The 24020-nt window shown below is 35.9% G+C and overlaps 1 protein-coding gene and 8 non-coding genes across 9 annotated transcripts in view; 6 read left to right on the top strand and 3 right to left on the bottom strand.

Moving 5' to 3' along the window:
• The window catches only part of si:dkeyp-97b10.3 (NACHT, LRR and PYD domains-containing protein 1a allele 5), a 48260-nt gene that overhangs the window by 19124 nt on the left and 5116 nt on the right, over window positions 1-24020 (bottom strand). Inside the window, exons 2-5 of the mRNA XM_022678785.2 lie at window positions 20517-20548; window positions 13981-14013; window positions 12821-12898; window positions 200-235 (exon numbers count right to left, since the gene is read on the bottom strand). Of these exons, the coding sequence (XP_022534506.2) occupies window positions 200-235; window positions 12821-12898; window positions 13981-14013; window positions 20517-20548 (179 nt within the window). The remainder of the gene's footprint in view (window positions 1-199; window positions 236-12820; window positions 12899-13980; window positions 14014-20516; window positions 20549-24020) is intronic.
• Window positions 9440-9513, top strand: trnat-agu (transfer RNA threonine (anticodon AGU)). Its single transcript has one exon. It is a non-coding gene; the product is annotated as a tRNA-Thr (tRNA).
• Window positions 9683-9756, top strand: trnat-agu (transfer RNA threonine (anticodon AGU)). The gene has a single exon. It is a non-coding gene; the product is annotated as a tRNA-Thr (tRNA).
• On the top strand, window positions 10090-10163 carry trnat-agu (transfer RNA threonine (anticodon AGU)). The gene has a single exon. It is a non-coding gene; the product is annotated as a tRNA-Thr (tRNA).
• Window positions 10410-10483, top strand: trnat-agu (transfer RNA threonine (anticodon AGU)). Its single transcript has one exon. It is a non-coding gene; the product is annotated as a tRNA-Thr (tRNA).
• trnat-agu (transfer RNA threonine (anticodon AGU)) lies at window positions 11492-11565 on the top strand. Its single transcript has one exon. It is a non-coding gene; the product is annotated as a tRNA-Thr (tRNA).
• trnat-agu (transfer RNA threonine (anticodon AGU)) lies at window positions 11888-11961 on the top strand. Its single transcript has one exon. It is a non-coding gene; the product is annotated as a tRNA-Thr (tRNA).
• On the bottom strand, window positions 13434-13523 carry trnar-ucu (transfer RNA arginine (anticodon UCU)). Its single transcript is given in 2 exon segments — window positions 13434-13469; window positions 13487-13523. It is a non-coding gene; the product is annotated as a tRNA-Arg (tRNA).
• trnar-ucu (transfer RNA arginine (anticodon UCU)) lies at window positions 15347-15436 on the bottom strand. Its single transcript is given in 2 exon segments — window positions 15347-15382; window positions 15400-15436. It is a non-coding gene; the product is annotated as a tRNA-Arg (tRNA).

Genomic DNA, 24020 nt, shown 5'->3' with positions numbered 1-24020 from the left:
AAAAAAAACAAAGCACAGAAATATCTCAGTAAGATGCATCATATGTTACATCATAACAGAGTGCCTCGTGACTTTGTGACACTTTCTAACAATGTGATTTCAGTAAAAGATCTTGTGTTTTTACTGTATGTATAATGTACAAATATGGCAAAATTGCGCAAAGTGAAAGGCATGACAAGTAAAGTCATTTTACACTTACCCTGACTCAAGTCTTTAGCACATGACTCCCCGTTTTCTGTCAAAGGAAAAACACACACAGAGTTAGCAAATATGTTTTCACTTCAATGCCTACGCACAGCACAAGATCCACTGACGCCATTCTGTAAACACCATGCGGGTTGGCCAACAAAATGTCCTCTAAGAATGTAGTGAAGACTTCTCCAGGAAACAAAGAACAGAACACAAAAAACTCTAATGCCTAGTTCACACTACATGATTTTATTCTGTTTTTTCAGTCGCAGACTGTTTGTTCACCAATGAGTCACAAACCCTCAGCAAACATCTAGCAGGTTTAATATCTGGATCAGTCGACGACTGTGAGCCAAGAGAAGTGACTACCCAAAGCTAATTGTGTTGTGTAGAGAAAAAACAACATGTCCAACCAAATTATCTTCTGCTTGGCATCACTATATCTTGTGCGCATTTAGTTCTTGCATCCATTTAGTCCTTGCATTTTCTCGTTTTAAGATATGTTTCTGAGAAGCAGCCAGATGAGTCTGCGATTTGCCAAAACGAAAACCAGTCGTGTAGTGTGAACCAGGCTTAAGGAACTACAGGTCTATACTAAGCCATTAAGCCAGGCGGACACTGTGCGATTTTAGCCCGATTTTAAGCCCGATCTGGTCGGATGCGACTGAATTTCATGATCGGGCCGAATTTTAGCTTGATCGTGCGTCGTTTGTCGTGCAGTGTGAGAGGGGAAGCGATGTCCGATTGATTGCCCATACGAGCTGCGAATGAGCAGTCGGACGCGACCAGGGATTTCTGACATGCCAGAAATTTTGGTCGCTTGTCTCACAGTGTGAGCTGTTTTGCGGGCCGATTTCTTAACGTCACGACCTGTTTTCCCAAAAATCTGCACAGTAACTATAAATTATTATTAGTCATATTTATTTCTGTCAGTTATAAGGATTTATATTTATGTTCGTTACACAGACTTATAGCTTAATATAGCAGACACAGGCATTCTGCTGTTTAATAATTTCAACAGATGCTTATTCGCAGTCAATAGCTGGAGTTTTTGAAAAGATAAATTAAAAGAGAAAATAACTTTGACAAACATAAATTTATTTTATTTCACTTTTGTCACAGATGAGAAGGGTGGACGTAAGTGCAGAAATATTTATAATATTTTTTATTAAATAGACAAACTAAAACAAACTAAAACAAACAAACAAACCAAAGCTTCACTAAAAATAAACAGAAAACAAACACGGGTAAACGCAAGAAGAAAATATAGCCGCAAGCGGCAATCATCGGGTTCAAGCACCAACTTGCACAATGGTGCCTACTGGAGCATTGAATGGTGATGTGTAAGAAGGTCTAATATGATTGGAGATGCCCTGTCACATTTAGAAATTATCAAGTTTTTCACCTGTTATTAATGTTGAGCAGAGGCCTTTCAACCTGATCAGTGCTTAAATTCACATGTAAATCTAGTGAACTTTGTAGGATATTCATTAAGTGAGTTAGAACTAGTCAAAAGGTGTCTACATGTTATTGGTATTGATCAGGTGGCTTCAACCAGAATGTTCACAAAGTGGTATTCAGATTGACCTTTGAACCTTTGCAGAACAAGCTGAAATGTTTGACCAAACAAGTTTAAATTAACACAAAGGAGTGAATGTTCTGATGTGACATGTAATTACGAAGTTATTATAAATCTAGTTCTGAATTAAATGGCGCTTCATCAAGCACCAACTAGCACAATGGTGCCTACTAGAGCATAGGATGGTGATGTGTAAGAAGGTCTAACACAATTGGAGACATTCTGTCACATTTAAAATGATCAAAAGTCTTTCACCTGTTATTAATGTTGAGAAGAGGCACAAAGGAGTGAATGTTCTGATATGACATGTAATGTCAAGTTATTCTTAATCTAGTTCTGTATTAAATGGCGCTTCATCAGAGTGATATTGTACAGAGGTCTTTAACATTGTGAGATTACAGCAAATACTGCAGAGTTACAGCAATTTAGGTTAGAAATTCCAAGGACGCACAGATTGCTTGATGCCTGGAGAGTATTGTATGTGAAATTTTCACAAATGTTTTTAATGAACATTTACCTAGAGACTCTACAGTGTGCAGCAAGACTGAAATGGAGGTGATAGGCCAAATATCCAGAGAGTAGTTTCAATATAGCTATTTTCAAACAATTAGCAATTATGAATGAACAAAGCACTTTTTAAACATAGTTGTATTGAGAAATTCGTCAGAGCCACTGTACTAAATATGGCAAAAACAATTAGATGTCAAAATAGTACAGCATGATTGACATATACTCGTTTTTTTGGAACAGCGCCCCCCAGTGGGCGGATTGTTTCAGCACTTTGCAGGTCACTACAGTGTCTCCACCTGAACATAACTGCCAAATATCATCCAGATTGGGCAACATTCAGCCTGCCAAAATGTCTGCTGAATGCTGATTGGCTGATGGTGTTCAGCCATGTTGATTGATTAAGTTGCCCTTTGAACATCCTTTAGAGGCTGTATGATAGATTCTGCATGCAAAGTTTCAACTTGCTAGGTTGCACGGTTGCTGAGAAACAGTGCTCCAAATTTACCTCTTGAAGTGAATGGGGCATATATCCGGAAGGACTAATTTGCATATGGCGGCCATATTGTTTACATATTTCAACTTTTTCTTAATGAATATTGAAGCGCATGCTCTCACGAGTGTTTTGATACCAAATATGCCAGGATTGGTCAAAATTCCTAGGACTAGTTTGCAAAAGTAGGTTTTGCATATTATGCAAATTAGCACAAAATCTATATAGACGGAAGTGCATTGGAAAGTTGTTGGTATTGACCCAAGGAATCCATCAAAAAAAGAATTTTGAATGTAGGTCTTATGGTTTTTGAGTTATTGAGAAAATTGTGAAAAATGAATTTCCTTGTTTATAGCGCCACCACTTGACCAATCGGTGCCATTTTTGTTGTCCACCGAGATGCACTGATCCTACATCTACCTACCAAGTTTCATTTCTCTATGACTTACGGTTTAGGCTGCACAACTGTTTTTACAGGATAAAAAGAATAATAATAATAATAAATATAGCCGCAAGCGGCAATCATCGGGTTCAAGCACCAACTTGCACAATGGTGCCTACTGGAGCATTGAATGGTGATGTGTAAGAAGGTCTAATATGATTGGAGATGCCCTGTCACATTTAGAAATTATCAAGTTTTTCACCTGTTATTAATGTTGAGCAGAGGCCTTTCAACCTGATCAGTGCTTAAATTCACATGTAAATCTAGTGAACTTTGTAGGATATTCATTAAGTGAGTTAGAACTAGTCAAAAGGTGTCTACATGTTATTGGTATTGATCAGGTGGCTTCAACCAGAATGTTCACAAAGTGGTATTCAGATTGACCTTTGAACCTTTGCAGAACAAGCTGAAATGTTTGACCAAACAAGTTTAAATTAACACAAAGGAGTGAATGTTCTGATATGACATGTAATTACGAAGTTATTATAAATCTAGTTCTGAATTAAATGGCGCTTCATCAAGCACCAACTAGCACAATGGTGCCTACTAGAGCATAGGATGGTGATGTGTAAGAAGGTCTAACACAATTGGAGACATTCTGTCACATTTAAAATGATCAAAAGTCTTTCACCTGTTATTAATGTTGAGAAGAGGCACAAAGGAGTGAATGTTCTGATATGACATGTAATGTCAAGTTATTCTTAATCTAGTTCTGTATTAAATGGTGCTTCATCAGAGTGATATTGTACAGAGGTCTTTAACATTGTGAGATTACAGCAAATACTGCAGAGTTACAGCAATTTAGGTTAGAAATTCCAAGGACGCACAGATTGCTTGATGCCTGGAGAGTATTGTATGTGAAATTTTCACAAATGTTTTTAATGAACATTTACCTAGAGACTCTACAGTGTGCAGCAAGACTGAAATGGAGGTGATAGGCCAAATATCCAGAGAGTAGTTTCAATATAGCTATTTTCAAACAATTAGCAATTATGAATGAACAAAGCACTTTTTAAACATAGTTGTATTGAGAAATTTGTCAGAGCCACTGTACTAAATATGGCAAAAACAATTAGATGTCAAAATAGTACAGCATGATTGACATATACTCGTTTTTTTGGAACAGCGCCCCCCAGTGGGCGGATTGTTTCAGCACTTTGCAGGTCACTACAGTGTCTCCACCTGAACATAACTGCCAAATATCATCCAGATTGGGCAACGTTCAGCCTGCCAAAATGTCTGCTGAATGCTGATTGGCTGATGGTGTTCAGCCATGTTGATTGATTAAGTTGCCCTTTGAACATCCTTTAGAGGCTGTATGTTAGATTCTGCATGCAAAGTTTCAACTTGCTAGGTTGCACGGTTGCTGAGAAACAGTGCTCCAAATTTACCTCTTGAAGTGAATGGGGCATATATCCGGAAGGACTAATTTGCATATGGCGGCCATATTGTTTACATATTTCAACTTTTTCTTAATGAATATTGAAGCGCATGCTCTCACGAGTGTTTTGATACCAAACATGCCAGGATTGGTCAAAAATCCTAGGACTAGTTTGCAAAAGTAGGTTTTGCATATTATGCAAATTAGCACAAAACCTATATAGACGGAAGTGCATGGTCCAAATTGGAAAGTTGTTGGTATTGACCCAAGGAATCCAGCAAAAAAAGAATTTTGAATGTAGGTCTTATGGTTTTTGAGTTATTGAGAAAATTGTGAAAAATGAATTTCCTTGTTTATAGCGCCACCACTTGACCAATCGGTGCCATTTTTGTTGTCCACCGAGATGCACTGATCCTACATCTACCTACCAAGTTTCATTTCTCTATGACTTACGGTTTAGGCTGCACAACTGTTTTTACAGGAGAAAAAGAATAATAATAATAATAATAATAATAATAATAATAATAAGAAAAATCTTAGCAAAAACAATAGGGTTCTACGCACCTTCGGTGCTTGAACCCTAATAAGAAGAAGAAGAAGAAGAAGAAGAAAAATCTTAGCAAAAACTAGTGATGCTACCCTTGAACCTGAAGCTTCGAGGCGTGTGTTGAAAAAACGACACGCATTGGTTCGAATCACTGAGCCGATGCTTGATTCGTTCTACAAAGATCACGTGACCAATGACGTCCGAAGCTTCATTTCGGCACACAACCACGTGACTGCTTCAGGGAAAGATTCAAAAGCGGCAAATCCTGGCGCGCAGTTCGAGGGTTGTTAGCGGAGATACAGATACAGAGACAGAGAGCGAGAGAGAGAGAGAGAGAGAGAGAGAGAGAGAGAGAGAGAGAGATAGAGAGAGAGAGATAGAGAGAGAGAGATAGATAGATAGATAAGATAAGATATAGATAGATCATATATAGATAGATAGATCATATATAGATAGATAGATAAGATATAGATAGTAGATAATAAAATATTAGAATGGAACCAGTAAGAAAAAGAGGCCGTTCTGAAGTTTGGGAACACTTTGAACTTTTGCCATCAAATAAGGTAGAAAATTATTATTTAGAAAATATAAACTTTGAAAGAAAACTATGCATTTTAGACATATGGCATTTTATTAGTTCTGTAAGAGTGTACAATAATTATATATATATATATATATATATATATATATCCTCATAGTTCAATGTGTGTACTGTCATGGCATACATCCAGTAAAAGTGTTGCCTTATGACAACATATTTTGAAATAACCAACTGAACCCCAGCACTGTGGAAAAAATTTTATTCCTAAATAAAAACTAAATTACACATGTACATAACCACGTCCATTAAATATGTGCCCCCTGCCCCTTACACAAGCACCTTCACCTTTATGAGCATACATTTCTTTCATCAAATTCTTCCATATCCCCCATGCAGCATATCTACATGAGCCTTGCCTATGGAAAAATAGGCAATGGACTAGTGATACATGTAAACATGTTACAAACCCTGCTTGGAAAGATGTGAATAATAGTGAATAATATAATTTTAAAATTTGGTATATTAACAGATTAATAACATGGTGAAGGGAAAAAAGCAACAATGTGAATGCAATTAGAATTAGGTAATAAGTGTAGTTTCTCCAGTGTGCCTTATCAAGGTACATTCTAAGTGTATTATATATTAATTAAAAATATATTAGTTATGTCTTTTAATATAATGCATTACATTATCCAGACATCAAAGTATTCTTCCATTTCCTTTTTTCAGTTTTTATTTAAACCTCAAATGTCATGTAAATGCACTGGAACAGGTTTAAAAACTGTAAAAAGACAAAAAAACGCCCCTCGTCCTTTAAATACACAAAGCACTTTCAGGTTTTGCCCACCAGGTGCCGCTGATGTCCACTGTGTTATGAAGCTCCGAGTAATGAACCTTTTTTCGATACAATTAGGAAAAAGGCTTCAGTGCTTCAGAAAGCCTCGGTTTGCCATCACTAGCAAAAACAATAGGGTTCTACGCACCTTCGGTGCTTGAACCCTAATTACAAGACTGAAATAACTAAAATAACAAAGATGAGATTAAAGTATAATCAAAACTAAGAAACCAGTAACTCTAGAAACAAAAAACCAACCTGACAGACACACAGCAAGGTATCACACAAAAGACTAGACAAAGATCGCTTGAAACAAAGGGGCTTATATACATGAGGAGAGAACAGGAAACTGGAAACACCTGAGGATCAATCAAGAGGAGGCGGGGTTACAAATCACTGATGACAGGGTGGTGCTAGGGCGGAGACAGGACCAAAACACAACAGAAGCACATGACTGGGAAACATGACAGGTAAACAGAGGGGCAGGAGCACAAGAGACCAAATGAGGGAGAAACACAAGACAGACATGGGCTAAGGTGTTACAACTTTGCTATTATATCTGAAAAATAAAGCACATTGTCAGCGTCTGGTGCTGCCCGTCAATTATATAAAACTTAAAACATGCACAGAAATATAAAGCTATATTTTATAATTCGTTTCTTTTCGCCAGGGCAAATTTATTAAAATTATAAATATATTAATTTATTAATTAAAATCTTGTCCAGTGCTCCAGAATATTAGCCACGCAAAGCCAGCTTAGCGCAGCGTGTGGCATTGCGCACGGCATTGCGCGCAGAATAACCTCTGTCTTCTAAAATAAATGTTTTAATAAATAAGGTTGGAGAAGTGTAGTAAAATTAATGCTATTAAACTTACTAAAGCTAATAAATGTACTGATAATTAATCAAGATAAATCGGACAAAATGCGCTGCGCCTCTCTCTCGCTCTCTTTCGCAGTGCGGAGCTGAATTCAGCGCGAGGCTACAGATAATATAAAACTCAATTCAGTTGAATAAAAATAAGTAAGGGCCTGTAAGTACAAGCAAAGGACCTGTAAGTAAATATTGTCAAATATAAAGAATAGTTTGAGGTTTTGGTGAGCTGTTTTCATGATTTGAACCTGAAACTAACTGAAACTTTGATTATTCTGCAGAAAGCATGGGTTATTTTAAACGAATTTTTAATGAGTTTTTTATTTTATATTTTTTATTTATTCATTTTAATTATTTTTCTTCTTTTATTAATCAAATCATTAAATATATATCTTCATAAGATATAAATGTTTTACCTTATGTCAATTTTTATGATCTTTTTAAAAGGTCCTATTTTTCATTTTTTACGTATATATTTTATTCGTCTATAATAAATGTCAGTTTTTATTTCTATTTTTTATATATTTTTTTAATCCCTTTTAAACTGTTAATGCTCAGCGGCACTGTAAATGAGGGTCCCTATCCAGTGTGAATAATCGATTGCTTGTTTAATATTCAGTGTTGCAAAATCAGTTTTTACATAAACAATAAACAGAATAAAAAATAAATTTATTTTATTTTATTTAAGCTGCTGGTGTCTTTCGCAGCCTGACGCGCAGTCATTTTTCTATGCGCTCTCCTTCTGTAAAACGGACAACCCGTAGAGTCCACGTCGCCTCAGCCACCTGCGAGTCCATGTACGTCTCTTCCGTGGACTTTCAGCGCACAACAGGGCACAAATAAGCAAAGCTAAGCGCTTTCTTTTGCAAGGCGACATGTTGTGTTGAAGCGAGAGTTTGTACGCAAAGAAAGCTCCGCCTACGGGCTGCGTTTAGACGTGCAGTGTAAGCTCCCCCGTCGCAGCAGGTCAGTCGGACCGTACAGTGTGTGCAGATGAATCGCAGGCGTTGGTCATACACGACAAACGATTCAAACGTGCAGTGTGAGCTCTCCAGAACGCATCCGATTACAAAAATCGCACAGTGTCCGCCTGGCTTTAGCCAAGTGTTCCTGATGAGTCATGGACACCCAGCAAACATCTAGCAGGTTTAATATCTAGACCAGTCGACGAGTGTGAGTCAAGAGCAGGAACTACCTACTGTCAATGGGGTTGTGTAGGGAGAAAGTATGTGTCTAACCAACATATCTTATGCATGGCATCGCAAGTTCTCGTGTGCATTTAATTCCCCCGTGCGTTTAATTCTCATAATTCTCATTTCAAAAATATTTCTTAAGCGAATTTCTTCAAAACATTTTGTGTAGTATGAACCAGACACAAGGGACCACAGGCTTATATTGAGCAGTTAGTCTTTATATGTGGTTTAATTCTGACATGAATATCTGCAACAAAGTTTCTCCAAAGCAAAGTAAAAAGGATTAAAGGATTAAAGGAATTGAGTGTGAAAAACAGGGTTTAATTTTTTCTTACATTTGCATTGTACTACTAGTAACAGTGACACATAACAGAGGGCGGCAATCTGTCCTCAAAAGTAGCATTTTAACACAAAGGAAGTAAAGCTATGTTGTGCAAATAAAGTCAGGGCAGGGTGTTAATGAAGAGTCCTCTTCCTTTTGTTTGCCATGTTTTTCAATTGTCCATTTCTAGTCTTAGCCTATACTTGATGGCTATTGTCCATAATTGAATTGCTTTTTGTCCAGTCTGATGAGTCAACACCACATAGGTGTGAAGTTGGTAACTGAGTCAAGCACAGGCTTGATTACATCTAAAATTCCCTAGATGTTCTAAATAATCATTGTCAACATTACTGTCCTACTAATAAAATGAAAAAGTATAGCTAAAACGATAAACACAAATCTACAAATGACAATTTGATTTGAGAATTATTCAGAAAATAATCAAGAACTAAACTGCTCTGAATGTAGTTACAGATTGGTGTCAGAAGTATATCTGAGATAGAGTCCCATTCCATAGCCCCTCCCAACACAAGTGTATGGCGCTGTGGCTTAGTTGGTTAAAGCGCCTGTCTAGTAAACAGGAGATCCTGGGTTCGAATCCCAGCAGTGCCTTTTTTTTGTTACACAAAAATCTGACTATAGTGTTTATACTACCAATTCAGAACTTATTTACTGACTCAAATCTACATGTAATATTTAAAGTTCAAAATAATTACACAATTGAGGCCTTAATCTTAGTTAGCACAGCTGAACTCCAATGACGAAACTGCCCAACCCATATGGCGCTGTGGCTTAGTTGGTTAAAGCGCCTGTCTAGTAAACAGGAGATCCTGGGTTCAAATCCCAGCAGTGCCTTTTCTAATCGGTTTGTGGAAGTGACCAACAGATAAAGATCAAACAACCCTGCGCCCTCGTAGGAGGACATTTCATTTCTACTTCTCACTGCCCGTATCATCTAGTGGTCACATGACAACATCACACTCAAGAGACTGAAAACAAGTTGCAGGATTTCAAGTCAAAAGTTTCTCCAGCCAGTCCAGACAGAAAGATAGGCTGGATAAAAATTCTCATCAAATTCTATGTCAGAAGGACAAAAATCTAAAAATCAGATTTTCAGTAAGCACAGCTGCTCATACAGCTGCTTAGGAGGAGAAAAGTCTTCCAAAGCTGCACAAAGGTGCATTGTGTGGCGCTGTGGCTTAGTTGGTTAGAGCGCCTGTCTAGTAAACAGGAGATCCTGGGTTCGAATCCCAGCAGTGCCTTTTCCAAACTTCAACTTGTGGATTTCTAGAGCTAAACTGAACAGGATCAAACTAAATGACTAAAATATATTAGAAAACCGTCTAAAACCAAAACTACCAGTCATAGGAATGTTTAATGCATTAAGATTAAAATGTAAGATATACAAAAATGTGTAAAGTTGAACTGATGGATGTGTAGAGAAAATAAATAATAAATAAAAAACAAAAATGGAAGGCATTCCCAATCAATAAAACGCAAAGCTGTGTGGCGCTGTGGCTTAGTTGGTTAAAGCGCCTGTCTAGTAAACAGGAGATCCTGGGTTCGAATCCCAGCAGTGCCTTTTCTTGCTACACCAGACAGGAGTTGTTTACCCAAATACATTAAACTAAGGCCCAATCATATTTCTCTTTCAGCTGCATATTACATTACATCAAGAAGTAGTTAATTTGTTGGAGGTGTTAGGAGAGGGAGTGCTCTTTGAAAAGCTCTGTATTTACTAGGTTTTTGAAGGTAGCGAGAGATGTTCCTGCACTGGTAGCTCTGGTAGGTAGTTTGTGTAGCAGTGGGGTAACAGTTGCCCATTTTGGCTGGTTGAAGATCAGGCGTGCTGCTGTGTTCTGACCTATCTGAAGTGGTTTAACAACACAGGCCGGGCCCATTAGCACTGCATTGCAGTAGTTAAGGTGTGAAATGACCACTGCTTGTACCAAGACTGCACTGTGTATATTCTGTATATTTAGATCTGGTAGGCAACATCCAACTATAAGGAGATCCTGAGTTCAAATCCCAGCACAAAAACATCCTTGTATATCGAATAAGCTAAAATCCATAAGACCAAGTCACTACAGTAACATATTAGCCAAGATAGTTTATATTCTGTAGTTCATATTCTGTAAAATGTGAGCATTGCCACCCCTAGTGGAACTACAAATATATATATAATAACCAGCTATTGGAAATTTAATTTAAATTTGTCACTTGAATATTTCTCTTTTAAAATGCAATTATTTTAGGTCATGTGATTTTTTTGCTTTGCAGTTGGTAAAAACATTATTTAAATATTCAATTTTCAATTTCACTTCTCCACTATTCTCATTACATCAGTTTATTGGCTCTGTGCCAAAACCTTCCCTCTATGAGAAGGTCATCTAAAGTTCACGAGAGGCACATTTTGTAATCTATCCTTCACTAAGAGTTAACCCGAGTTTCACACTTTTTTGAAGCTCCTGATTTTATAGTGTAAATGTAAATGAAGTGCATGTCACAAGCATACCTGAGGCCATAATTGTTAGTCCTGTCATGAGCTGGCAGGTATTGTATAGTACCACACCAACCATCACAAACGTGTGGCGCTGTGGCTTAGTTGGTTAAAGCGCCTGTCTAGTAAACAGGAGATCCTGGGTTCGAATCCCAGCAGTGCCTTGTTTGTTACAAAAACTTCAAGATTTAAACACATAAATAATAAAAGCACAACTTAAATGTGCTTATCCTTCACCAATAGTAACATAATTTCCACTTCACAACACATTCACTGTAGTTGTGTGCATATTGGAGAGTTCAATGTTTTTGGTGCTGAGTAGGTTCTCAAAAAAAAGTAATATATTGGGCAATAAAACAGAGCATTAGACACACATAGAACTGTACTATTGAGCTGAAGTTAAACACAAATTAATACGGGATATAAAGTACAAAACCAGACTAAACAGCTGCTCATTTGTTCAGACCCACTTGAAACACACCATATGGCGCTGTGGCTTAGTTGGTTAAAGCGCCTGTCTAGTAAACAGGAGATCCTGGGTTCGAATCCCAGCAGTGCCTTTTTTTTCCCATTCATTTTTCTCACTTTTCTGTTAAATCAAAACACAATCATAAATCTGTGATCTATTGCAAGCTTTATGTTATGGGTATAAGAAAATATTGACATATCAAAGTATCAAGATATTTTTTTGTAACAATACTGTAAAAAATAAAATTATTTGACCTTTTGGTTACCATTCAAAGCAAATGGTTTCTCATCAGAGTTTTACTTACTTTCACTGAAGCTTCAGATTCTATAGTAATATAAAACAAGAGGCAATATGCAATAAAAAAGTACAAAAACATCCGAATGAACAGCTGCTAATTTGTTCAGATCTAGCAGGTTAAAGCGCCTGTCTAGTAAACAGGAGATCCTGGGTTCGAATCCCAGCAGTGCCTTTTTGGATTGCATCAAAATTACATTTACAGTTTTCTAAAGCTGTACAAAAGTTGTTACAAAAATTGCATTGGTGTATTAACAAGGCTTTGTAGGTTATGTACATGGCATGTAAATTATGGAAACTTAAGTTTATAGATATGAACTAAATCAATAATACTAGCTAAAACATAAGTATAGGTTTCCATAGGTTTTAATTGCGATCCTTTGTTTTTACTGTTGTGTTCAAACAGGGCAAATTCTTTTGCTCCTTTTGCCAGCTTAATTAACTTTATTTACAGACAACTGCAAAAACATCCCTATACAAACTTATTTTTGTAAGTTAGGGCTATTTTTATTTTTTATCATTTTTTAAATAAATTATTTTAAGCGCACTCATATTGACTCGTGTTGTCTAATAGCTGCTCTGACACTGCCTGACAGACTTTCAATAGAGATTAAAAGACTGAGATAATAAAAACACACACGTCTGTACAAACAAACCTGATTCTCTTTCTTCCTCCTCCTCTTCCTCAGCCTCATCCTCTGAGCTCTCACCTGATGAGGATGATTCTGTATTGTCTGTCAATGGAAGAAAAACATGAAGATAAAGACATTTAAAATCATCTGTATGTTCTTAAACACCATTGTGCCACAGAGCTCCGACACAGCAACCCAACAGACATGTGAAATTAAAAAAACAGTAAAAAAAGGGAGTTCTGTTGGGTCTCACAGCCATAACCTTTCGATTCCCTCACTGAGAAAGATAGAATCCCAACATACTATCTACTGTGCCACAGATCTCATACATAAGCTCAAAATATAGAAAACATAAAACATAAATTGAGTCCAATAAATCTGACTAAATACACCAATAAAATTAAACTTGCAAAACTCTTTTTAAGACATGTTTATGATTTTGTTACTTCGGATCACAAACATGTATAACAAAAATCTATAAAAAAAAAGAGAAATATTCCAACACTTTTAATTAAAAAACATTGATTACAATACAAATATATATTTTAGTTTGGAAAAAAAGCATTTTGTGTGTGGTTTGGCTATCCTGGATCACCCTGTCATGGTAACCTGCATTATTTGACACTTTCCAAAATTGCGACTCTGGTGGGACTCGAACCCACAACCTTTGAATTCCCTCACTGAGGCAGCTAGAAGTCCAATGCGCTATCCATTGCGCCACAGAGCCCTTAGCCAAAAGCTGCTCAGAATCCTGGGTAACACAACACCCTACACTAAGGGTTGTTCATGGTAATTATATATGTAGATTATACCACATATTGTGTAGTCAACTAGACACAGCAGCCTAATTTTGCAAATGTAAAAAGAATGTATTTTATCATCTTCATTTTTGTACTTTGCATTGTGTTGGCACTAATACTTCACTGGCACACTGTGTCCATTTAGCACTCTTAGTTCTTATACTAAAAAATAAACAGATTTTTCCTAAATATCAAAATATTCAAAAATCTTGTAAAATGTTTTTTTTTAATGGTTGCCATGAACAATATTAATCTGAAGAACAATTTTGTATGAATCAATTAAGAATCTTTTAAGACTACCTATAATTTAATTATTCAGTATGTGATGTCTTCCCACCTTTAGACCATTAATGGTCAGAATATATGAAAAAAATTATATCATACCTGAGCTTGTATTACCATTTTCAATTTCATGACCTGTGGAAACACAAAAAGAACCTTTGTTAAAAGCTGCCTGACTGAATGTACTGGAGAGAAAAAGACATATTAATATTTATTTAATTCAAGCCAACTGATTAAAAACATATTAAATGTGGATATATGTGACTTTTTTGCAGCATATATGACTTTATTTACATTTCATTTACATCTTCTAGAACTTTATTACAACATGACTACTGTTTACATAACATTTTAGGTTGCTGAACTATAATAAACAAACAAATAACAATAATAATTTATAGAAATGTCTTTCAATGAACCCCATGAGACATAAAACATAAGACAATCCACAAGAAACAAAACAAACAAAAAAAAAACAATTACTTGAAATAAATTATCAAGTAAACTAATCCAGTCCAAATTACTTTAGTATTACATATAATATTTTATCTTATGATTTTAGGCACACAAGATTTTTGCAAAAAAACATAAAAATAATGTATTTTATGATCTTAATTCATTCATCAAGACTTTCTAGCTCATTTCTCATTACAGTGAGTAAAATGAAAACAATATTTCAGCATTATTTTTGGCCCAAATCATTTGTAAGTACACTGTGTCCATTAATCACTCTTCGTTAAAGGCAAAAGGACTAAAAATATAAAGTGATGATAAAGATTAAGTGTCGTCTTCTTCTGGTGCAAAGCCACAAATTCACTTCATGAAGGCAAACACAAAAACCTCAAAATCCAGGATTATTTGAGTCAAAGTAGTTTCCAATTGCAGTTCTGGGGAATGCATGCTCTTTTCATTTCTGGTCTACCTTTTCTATCACACGCAATCTAATACATTACTCAATTATCAACACCCGTTCCAGAGTTGAGTCAGGCGAGGACGGGCACTAAAAATGTGAAGACACACAGGCTTCCCCGAACAGGCTTCCACTGTGCTGAGGTAAGTCACTCTGCCACACTGACCTACAACACGTTTAACACCAGCGCTTTCCTTCCTAGCGAGTAATTAAAGAGTGACGACTCTGGTGGGACTCAAACCCACAACCTTTGAATTCCCTCAATAAGGCAGCTAGAAGTTCAATGCACTATCCATTGCACCACAGAGCCCTGACATACAACAACACTGACTCAGGAACACTGCAGCATAGATAAATGTTAACTGGTTATTGCTGGTAATTAGTAATAAATTCTTTTAATAAAAAAAGTAAATAACTAACACACAGAGGTCTTGCTTCTTTAAATAAAAAACACTGATTGCAAAAAAAGTTTGAATCTGCAAATTTCTCAATTCTTTGTGATTTGATTATTCACACAGGATCAGAAATCAAATTTATATTTGAAATTTATAAAACTTACGACTCTGGTGGGACTCGAACCCACAACCTTTGAATTCCCTCACTGAGGCAGCTAGAAGTCCAATGCGCTATCCATTGCGCCACAGAGCCTGCTTAAACTACCAACAAGCAAAGTGCACTGCCAACATATGTAGATGTTAACTGATAAATGCCAGTATCTAAATTTAGTTTTTGAGATGTCAGTCTTGATTATATTTAATTAAAAGCAGTAACTAGTAATACATTCATTCTTATCAAAAGAAGTAAATAACAAACTACAGAGGTCTTCTAAAAAACACCCAAAACATGTTACTGTAACATGATAAAAGATATGGAACACAATTTCCAATATATAACAATATATTATCTAAACAATCCTTGTAATACAATAGTTGTAAAATACTTGTGACAGACCTAGTCCAATTCATTTGACTAAAAAAATACACTGATTACTAGAGATGCACAATGATATCAGAATTATATCGGTATAAACTGATATATTTTTTGGAAACTTTGGCATTAGCCAAATTGGACAATATTTCAAACCAATATTTACTGACGTGCTTATTATAGGCTAAAAAAGGACTTAGTACAGCTTGCTGAATTACTGTTATGCATTAGTTTTAAGTTTTAATAAGTTTTAAAGTTATGCCAGGCTGTCTAGTCTCTCTGTTATAAGTTATAAACTTGTATATTGGCATCAACATATAACATACACATTCTCCTTAAGATTTGTTTAAGATGTTTTTAGAGATCACAATTAAATATAACAGAAAGACAATTTTGTATTTGAGTAATTCAATACATTTTAACTAATAAACATTGATCAAAATAAAAAAAAACGAATAAGCTAAATTCTTATTTTTCCGTGTTTTGTCTTTTCACCCTGCGTCTGTAATCAGCTTCAGTTTTTTTTTACTTTTTTTCCATGCTGTGAATTTAAAAAGCAATTTGCTAGCAATTAATAATAAATTCAAAGTCAAGTTAGAAAAATTAAGACTTTTTACAAATAAACAACATCATTATGCAACATCATGAATATTGTGATATACTGTAATATAGAGACAGCGTTAAACTATTAACCCTTTTTTTATTCTATTTTTCCAATTTATTATGCATTTAAACAAATTGCAAAGATCATTTTCATTCATTGTTTCTTCCCTACAACTTAACAGGCAATGGAAAAGGTATAAATACAATCACAAGACAAAAGTCATGAGACAGGAACTTGTCTAATTGACAGTTCTAGTCAAATCGGGTCACGATCTTTAACACCCACACTGCACAGCACAATGGACTGTCACAAACAACTACCTTGTTACAAACAATACAGCACAGATTTAGGAATCTGAATGTGTAATTAATAACATACCATTTACAGGAGTGATGGGTTTTTCAGCAGGGTGATCCCCAGACCCCAAGACTGTAAAATTAGACTATATAAACCTATATAAAGGGAAAGGATCCGGGAAACCAATCCTTTCATCACTCATTTCTACCTAAGCTTCACTATTACTGTGCAGCGACAGACACCAAAAGCTGTTTCACTTTTTCTCTGATCAAGTTAGTAAGAATCTGCTGTACAGTCACTTCACTAAATACACAATACAACTCTTGTGCCAGTAATCTAATCTAACTAATCTGTGAACTGTTCATTTACCTTTCAGGACCTGACATGACCTTTCACATTAGTTGAAGCCATAATTAAATTTTTATTTAAGCTTAGGGTAAAAAAAGCCAATTTGGGTCAATAGAAAACGCAAATAAAGTAGATTGTGGGTTTTATTTGGGTGTATAACGAGCAAAAACATTTAGCTCCCCCTTTTGCCCTAAAAAAAAGGCTCTCAAGGGCTACTTTTGGGTAGTGTTCCTCTTGCTGAGAGACTGTTGACTTCTAGATATGCTTCTACAGTGCACTCAAACACATTTAGCCTAGTTGACAGACTTATACAAGAGGCACATCACTGAACCAAGAGAAGCAGGATGGTCCTCAATTTGATTTGATGAATAGCCCACCATTTAGGTTGTCTGTTATGCAGTCATAGTAATCTTTATTTGAATTGGTGCCAATAACAAGAAATCTAGACTGCTATTAACTGGAGCCATATCTATGGTTTTATATTAGTTCTGTTCGGGATTTGATGAAGGGTTAGGCTCTAAATAAAGAGGCCCCATGGGGAGAACTTCAGCCCAGCCTTTACTGTGAAGCGACACACTGGTCCAACCTATGGTGTGATGCTCAATGGAGCCATCACATCGCAATGACAATCGATCACCCATAGTAGTGATATGAGGGCCACTCAGCGACAGCTCACTGATTTGTTCAAGACATCCTGCAGCAACATGTGCTGCCACTGGTGGAAGGCTTCCAACAGGCCTTTTTCAGCAGAATAATAATCACCCACAGCACACAAGTAAGGGTTTCCTAGGAACGACTTCACCAAATTGCACAACTTTCTTGGCCTAGACTTGGGGCAAGGGTTGGTCCTCTTATTATTGGTAAATTGTAAGCGCAAATCACAGAAATGAGAAGCCTAAACCAAAGCAAAATCTGCTCATGATATGCTACGATTACACTGACATCTATTAATGTTGTCAGCCAATCAATATACTGCATCAGTTGGATGTACCAATATACTACAGATGGCCGTAGAAACAAAATCAGTTAATAACAAACACTTACACTTACTCTCATTGCACATTTATTCAAAAACGCCGGCCAAAAAAGGTGTTTTTTAGGTTATCTATGTTGGCTGGCTATCTCCCCTTAAATGCATCCACCAGTGGAAAAAAATCAATTTCAGGACCACAACTGACCAGATATTGTTGTGGTGATAGACCATACTCAGAACAACAACGACACCAGCATGGCAGTAGGTGTTGCACCGACATCCGTTTTATCAGTTTCACTACAAGTTGTAGGAGTCCGGACGTAGTAAACCACAATTAGTCATGAAACTGTGGTTAATGAAATCACCAGATCTGTGAGCTGTACTCTCTCGCTTCATTTCTTTTGAAAATCTGAAAATGTACAGTTCACAAATAAACAGTACAGTAAACGGGAAATACATGCAATGTGTGCAAAAATATACAAGTAACAAAATCAAAAATTTGTTAAAAATTATGAAACAAGATAAAATGACATTATTTAAATTACATTTGCTATTTTTAGCTTTTAACCAGCTGTATACAAAGAATAAAACTAGGGCTGGGTGGTAAGATAAAAAACAGTATTTTTTAAGATTCCAACAGTTTCAAGGCATATCACTGTATTTTTATTTTATTTATTTATTTGTTTTGCATAAGTGGGTTTTAATATAGGTTTGTGACTTTATCTACTGTCAGGAGTTTATATAATATAAAACACTAAGGCTTTAAATTAACTGAATTACTTTGTCCCACAAAATTACACAATATATGAAGAAATCAGAATTCAATAGCAGAAAAACAGCTGAAGACCAATGCAAACATTGGACGTTAAAAAAACAATATGCCAACAAAATTAAAACAGCTTCCAATATGCTTTTCCTAAAGCCATAAGAGGCATTGCAGTATTAAAATCAGCCACAATTCACTTCTTTCCCCAGTTAACAAATACATTTACTTCAGTGTGCATTAAAATTATCATTCAAGCTATATTATTAATATATATTTAAAATATATTTTGGGTCTCTTTTCTGAGAGAATATTTGCCGTTTGCTGTTGTTTATCTATTTTAGTCATACAGTGGGGAACAAAAATGCAATTATCAGCCAATACTACGGTGGCAGAATTTTCCCGGGGGACCTTAAAAGATGCTGTACCAGCTAAGCTGCGTCTTCAGTAACGTCTCGGACTTCACTATGTGTACAAAGGACAATAAGTGGCAAACAAGGCGTTTTGTGAAGCAGAACTTTTAATAATATGCACACAACCGTGGTAATCACAGGTAATAAACATAACTTACTTTTCAGAAGCTTGTTTGCCACTTATTGTCCTTTGTACACAGCTGGTACAACATCCTTTAAGGTCCCCCGGGAAAATTGCGTTGTGTTGTGACTCACTTCCGTTGTGTTGTGGTTGTATTTGCAGCGCGTTTTTCTATTTGCTGCGCCTGTGTTGTAATTTTGATGGATGTGTTTTGTGCTTTTGCAGCGCTTTTCAATTTGCACTGCGTTGGGCTTTCTCTGCCACTGTACAATACCAATATAATTCTAGTATTATTATGCATTCATACATTACTGTTCAGATACAGTTTAGCAGTCTACACAGTTACTGTATGATGATACAATATTTGTAGATGTTCAGTGCTCTCGAAGTACTAATAAATCCCAAGGATCAATACTATAAATTAGCCTCAAACTATGTCTATAAATTAGGAATGTCCTATATGTTGGGACTGATGCAGGCATCTTTTTTAAAAGATAGGGCATCAGTTTTTAAAGCCTGCTCAATCCTGTACTGATCATTGGATTTGCTGTAGCAGAGCGCCCTCCGGTGTCATGTAGACAATATTTTCAGCTGCTGCCTTTTTTTAAAAGTACTTATGGCAAGTGCTCCTCTCCATTTCACCTTAAATAGCACAGCAGTTTCGTTGTGTGCAAACTTTAAGGTGATATATTTCTCAAGGAAGGAAATTCAGTTTCAGTCTTTCACAAATACAAATCTAAACTACAAAGTGTGATTTCCTAACTAATGATGAAACATCTGAAACACTTCCGTAGCGAGAGTGATACAAAGTGAGACAAGGACATACTGTACATGATTAAGTGATATGAAAGGCTGTAGCACCATCTGCTGAAAAAAGTGAGAAACTACTGTGCAAATATTACTTTCCTTTTAGATGTTTTTTGCATATTCAAAAAAGGAAAACCAAAAGTTCCAGTCATTTTTTATTTTTCAAGTCACAACCTTTATAATTTTTGAAGGAAATAATGATAATAATAAACCCATAAATAATTGACTGTGATGTAATTCATCATAATGTGTCTCACTGTTCATCCTTTTGATAGTAAAGCCACTGTAAATCCAAACCTTCTTTTATGAATACAGATCAAAACTACTCACTACTGCCACATTCCTAAAGACCTAGTGGCACAGAGAGAGAAACAGTACAGTCCTGTAAATTGTTACGGTAAGTAATAAATAAGGTTGTAGCACCATCTGCTGGAAAAAGTGTGCAACTACTACTATGTTTTTATATATCCCTTACCTTTCAGATCTGAGGGAGGAATTTCTCCAGTTCTGTAAAGAGAAAGCAGAAAAAAAAATCAGTTCACTAAAAATTAGAATGTACTAAAAAAAGATATTAAGTGATGAAACTGTGCTTGCCTACAAATGACAAAAGGGGTTTAACTTTATACAACTCCGGAAAAAACTTAAGAGACTACTTCAGTTTCTGAATCAGTTTCTCTGATTTTGCTATTTATAGGAATATGTTTGTGTAAAATGAACAATGTTGTTTTTATTCTATAAACTATGGACAGTTCTTCCAAATTCCAAATAAAAATATTGTAATTTAGAGCATTTATTTGCAGAAAATGAGAAATGGCTGAAAAAAGATGTAATGCTTTCAAACTTCAAATAATGCAAAGAAAAAGGTTAATATTATAAAGTTTTAAGAGTTCAGAATACAATATGACAATATTATTGCGTAAGGTGGCCAATCGATGTGAGAAAATGATGATCTCATGCTCCCTGAACCACTCTTTCACAATTCCAACCCCATGAATCCTGACATTGTCATTCTGGAATATGCCTGTGTCATCAGGGGAGAAAAAAAAACATTGGTGGAATAACCTGTTGCATAGACCATGTTAAATGTTAAATGCACCCACTATCAGGCCTCTCTTGAACTCACTCAATTCACGTCACCTTGCCATGAGCACAACACTGTCCAGTGTTTAACCTCACATACAAGATAAACACCTCACAACATTTACAGGTATGTGCATTTCTATCTACTGAGGTAACACTTCAGGATTAATGTACACACTGCTGTCCCATGACTTTTGGCATATCAGTTCGGAACACTTGGAGACTAACTCTCATATATATATATTTTTAATTCATACCATTTTAGGTAGCTCAATAAAATGTTGGATCTGTGTGAGCAGAATTAAATTGATATCATCATGTACTTTATAGGTATAAAGGTTTGTGTGGGACAAAAATAGGGGATTTTCTGATTTTTGAAAAATTAGCAAAATATATTATCAATCAAGAGGTTATTTAAATTATCAATTAGTAAAAAATGATAGATGCATTTTCGGGACCCAAGTATCTACTTTCACATTAGGGTACAGTGTGTTTTTAAAAATATCCTGAGCTGAACAGAGGAACCCTCAAAATAGGCAGAAACTGCCTTTTATGTCCACTGTGAAAAGGGGATAAATTAGCCGAATGCATGTAGTAGAAGGGGTGTTCACGAACATGTGCAGCTTACACTGCACTACACTAACTAACCACAGCACAAATGAAAGTGGTATGTTTTTGGAGGAGTGGAAGATGACGATGAAAGTGGGAGAACGAGAACAGGAAACAGATGGAGGGAGCAAAGCAGGCTTTTTAAATGAAGGGGAGGAGAGAGGGATGAACACAGCAGAGGAAAAACAACACCCAGCTGCAGATACCCAGCAGCACACAGTCAAACTCTTTCTTGTCACACTCTCTCTTTCTCTTCTCATACGTTTCTCTCGACTGTCAGTTGAGGCACAATAACAGGAAATAGAGTTGTGAGTCTCTCAACACTAGCCCTCTGTGCTTTGACCCACTTTCAAACCAACATCTGCGCCGCCTGGCCTGTGACGACCCTACCTGACCTGATCTACTTACGCCATTGTTAAAAAAAAAAAAAAAAAAACATATAATCACTGAAACAGCCTTGTCCTCCAGTTCACTTCAGGACACTTTAGCTCAATCATCTAAGACAAGTTTGCTACTATAGTTTTGTGCTGAGGAATTGGGGTGTACCAAAATATTATATGTATTATACATCAAAGTATTGTGATATTTTGTACGAGATGTTTTTGGGTTTTATTTTGTCCCATTCTTCCTTCAAACATGTCTTAAGACGTATTGCAATACAGAGTAAATGGAAGAACAGTCCAGTATCTGCACTAGTGCTGGACGATATGGGAAAAATCATATATCATGTAATGGACTTTTTTATATTACGATAACGATATATATCATGATATACCACATTTAAGTATGTTTTCAGTTATTCTTCAAAAAATATGACAAAATAATATCATTGTTTACTTTTTTCCAACTTTATTTCAAAGTGACATTAAACCAAACTTTCACAAATGAAAATTACTACCTTTTAGTTCAGCAATATATATGTATCAAATGAAAACCCGACTTTATACAAAGTGACCACGCCAATACATTTCATCGTAGCCTACGTTATATATATGCATGAATAATTGATGAAATTACTTACGTCTTAAAGGCAGCATATGTTGGTTTAAGATATTAATGTACTTTTCAGCATTAATGCTGCATCACACAAAAGTGTATTTTTCTTTTTATTTCTTATGCAATAAACAATGAAAAATGCATCTTGTACAAATTCTCCCTGTACTGTTTTAAGTGTAAACAAACTAATGTGTCATTTTATGTCTCAATTAATCACTTGTAAATCACATTAGGCAATCTAGAGTAAAATTATTTTCTGCTCTTTTGTCTTTGAAGAACATTTCAATAATTTTCTCAGGCATTTGTTGGCAAACTGGAGATCTACTGCCCTGAGATCTCTGCTCCTCAGAGACCAAATGATGATACCATCGATTACAGCTTTTTTCTCATTACTCATCCTAAATTGTCCCTTTCCCAGCTCTGTAAGAAATGTGATGCAGGTCTAAAAGGTTGGACTGTATTATACTGTATCTTGGGTTTATACTGTCTATACTCTATTTGATACAGTTTTTATACAGGTACTATGTGTAAGATTATGTGCCATTTAAGTAAACAAAGCCAAGGTGTCTTTGCATAGCAGACATGGGAATGTAGCACAACATGCCACATGGGCTTCAGCTAGGCTGGGATTCGCTGCCAACAGTCCTCTCTGGTGTGTCTGCACATGTCAGGGCACGGAAGAAGAAGAAGAAAAGAGAAAAGGCCTGAAGTCTAATACTAAAAACGGAGAGAGAGAGAAAACAGAGCATGTCATGGAGGAAACCACACAAGCAGAACAAGTTTAGCTTGTGGCAGAAGTAGGCCATGCTTTTCTGTTTTGTTTTGGTGTGTTTTTTTCTCTCTCTGTCTACTTTCTTTTTTTTGACCGTTGTAAAAATTCACAGCTTGAGTTGACAGAGGAATTAAAAGACAGAAACTAAACGAAAGGTCAGGAGTCAATTTCAGGAACTGGGATGATTATTACATATTAACATTACAAAGGTTGCTATTTATAGTTAATGTATTACAACAAATACAACTACTCTCTTATCAGGTCTAGCCAGTCTAGCCAGTGGGTTTTATTTACATAAGCTCGTGTTTATACCCTGCTTTCCCCCAAGTACTTCTTCCTATCATGATTAATGCAAAACAACAGGCCACTATATCAGAAGGTAGATTCTGATATTGATTTTAATTTCAATATCACAATAGTAAGGATGTTTTTTTTTACATCAGCATTCTTTGGTCTGGTTAAAACAGACTCTTGTTTGTTTGTACCCTGTGCAGTATGCACAAATTAGTGCATACATAGAAA

Source organism: Astyanax mexicanus, chromosome 4 (genome assembly GCF_023375975.1).
Source record: "Astyanax mexicanus isolate ESR-SI-001 chromosome 4, AstMex3_surface, whole genome shotgun sequence".
NCBI classification, from domain to species: domain Eukaryota; kingdom Metazoa; phylum Chordata; class Actinopteri; order Characiformes; family Acestrorhamphidae; genus Astyanax; species Astyanax mexicanus.
The sequence above is the reverse complement of the archived record's forward strand: the minus strand, read 5'-3'. Positions and strand labels throughout refer to the sequence as shown.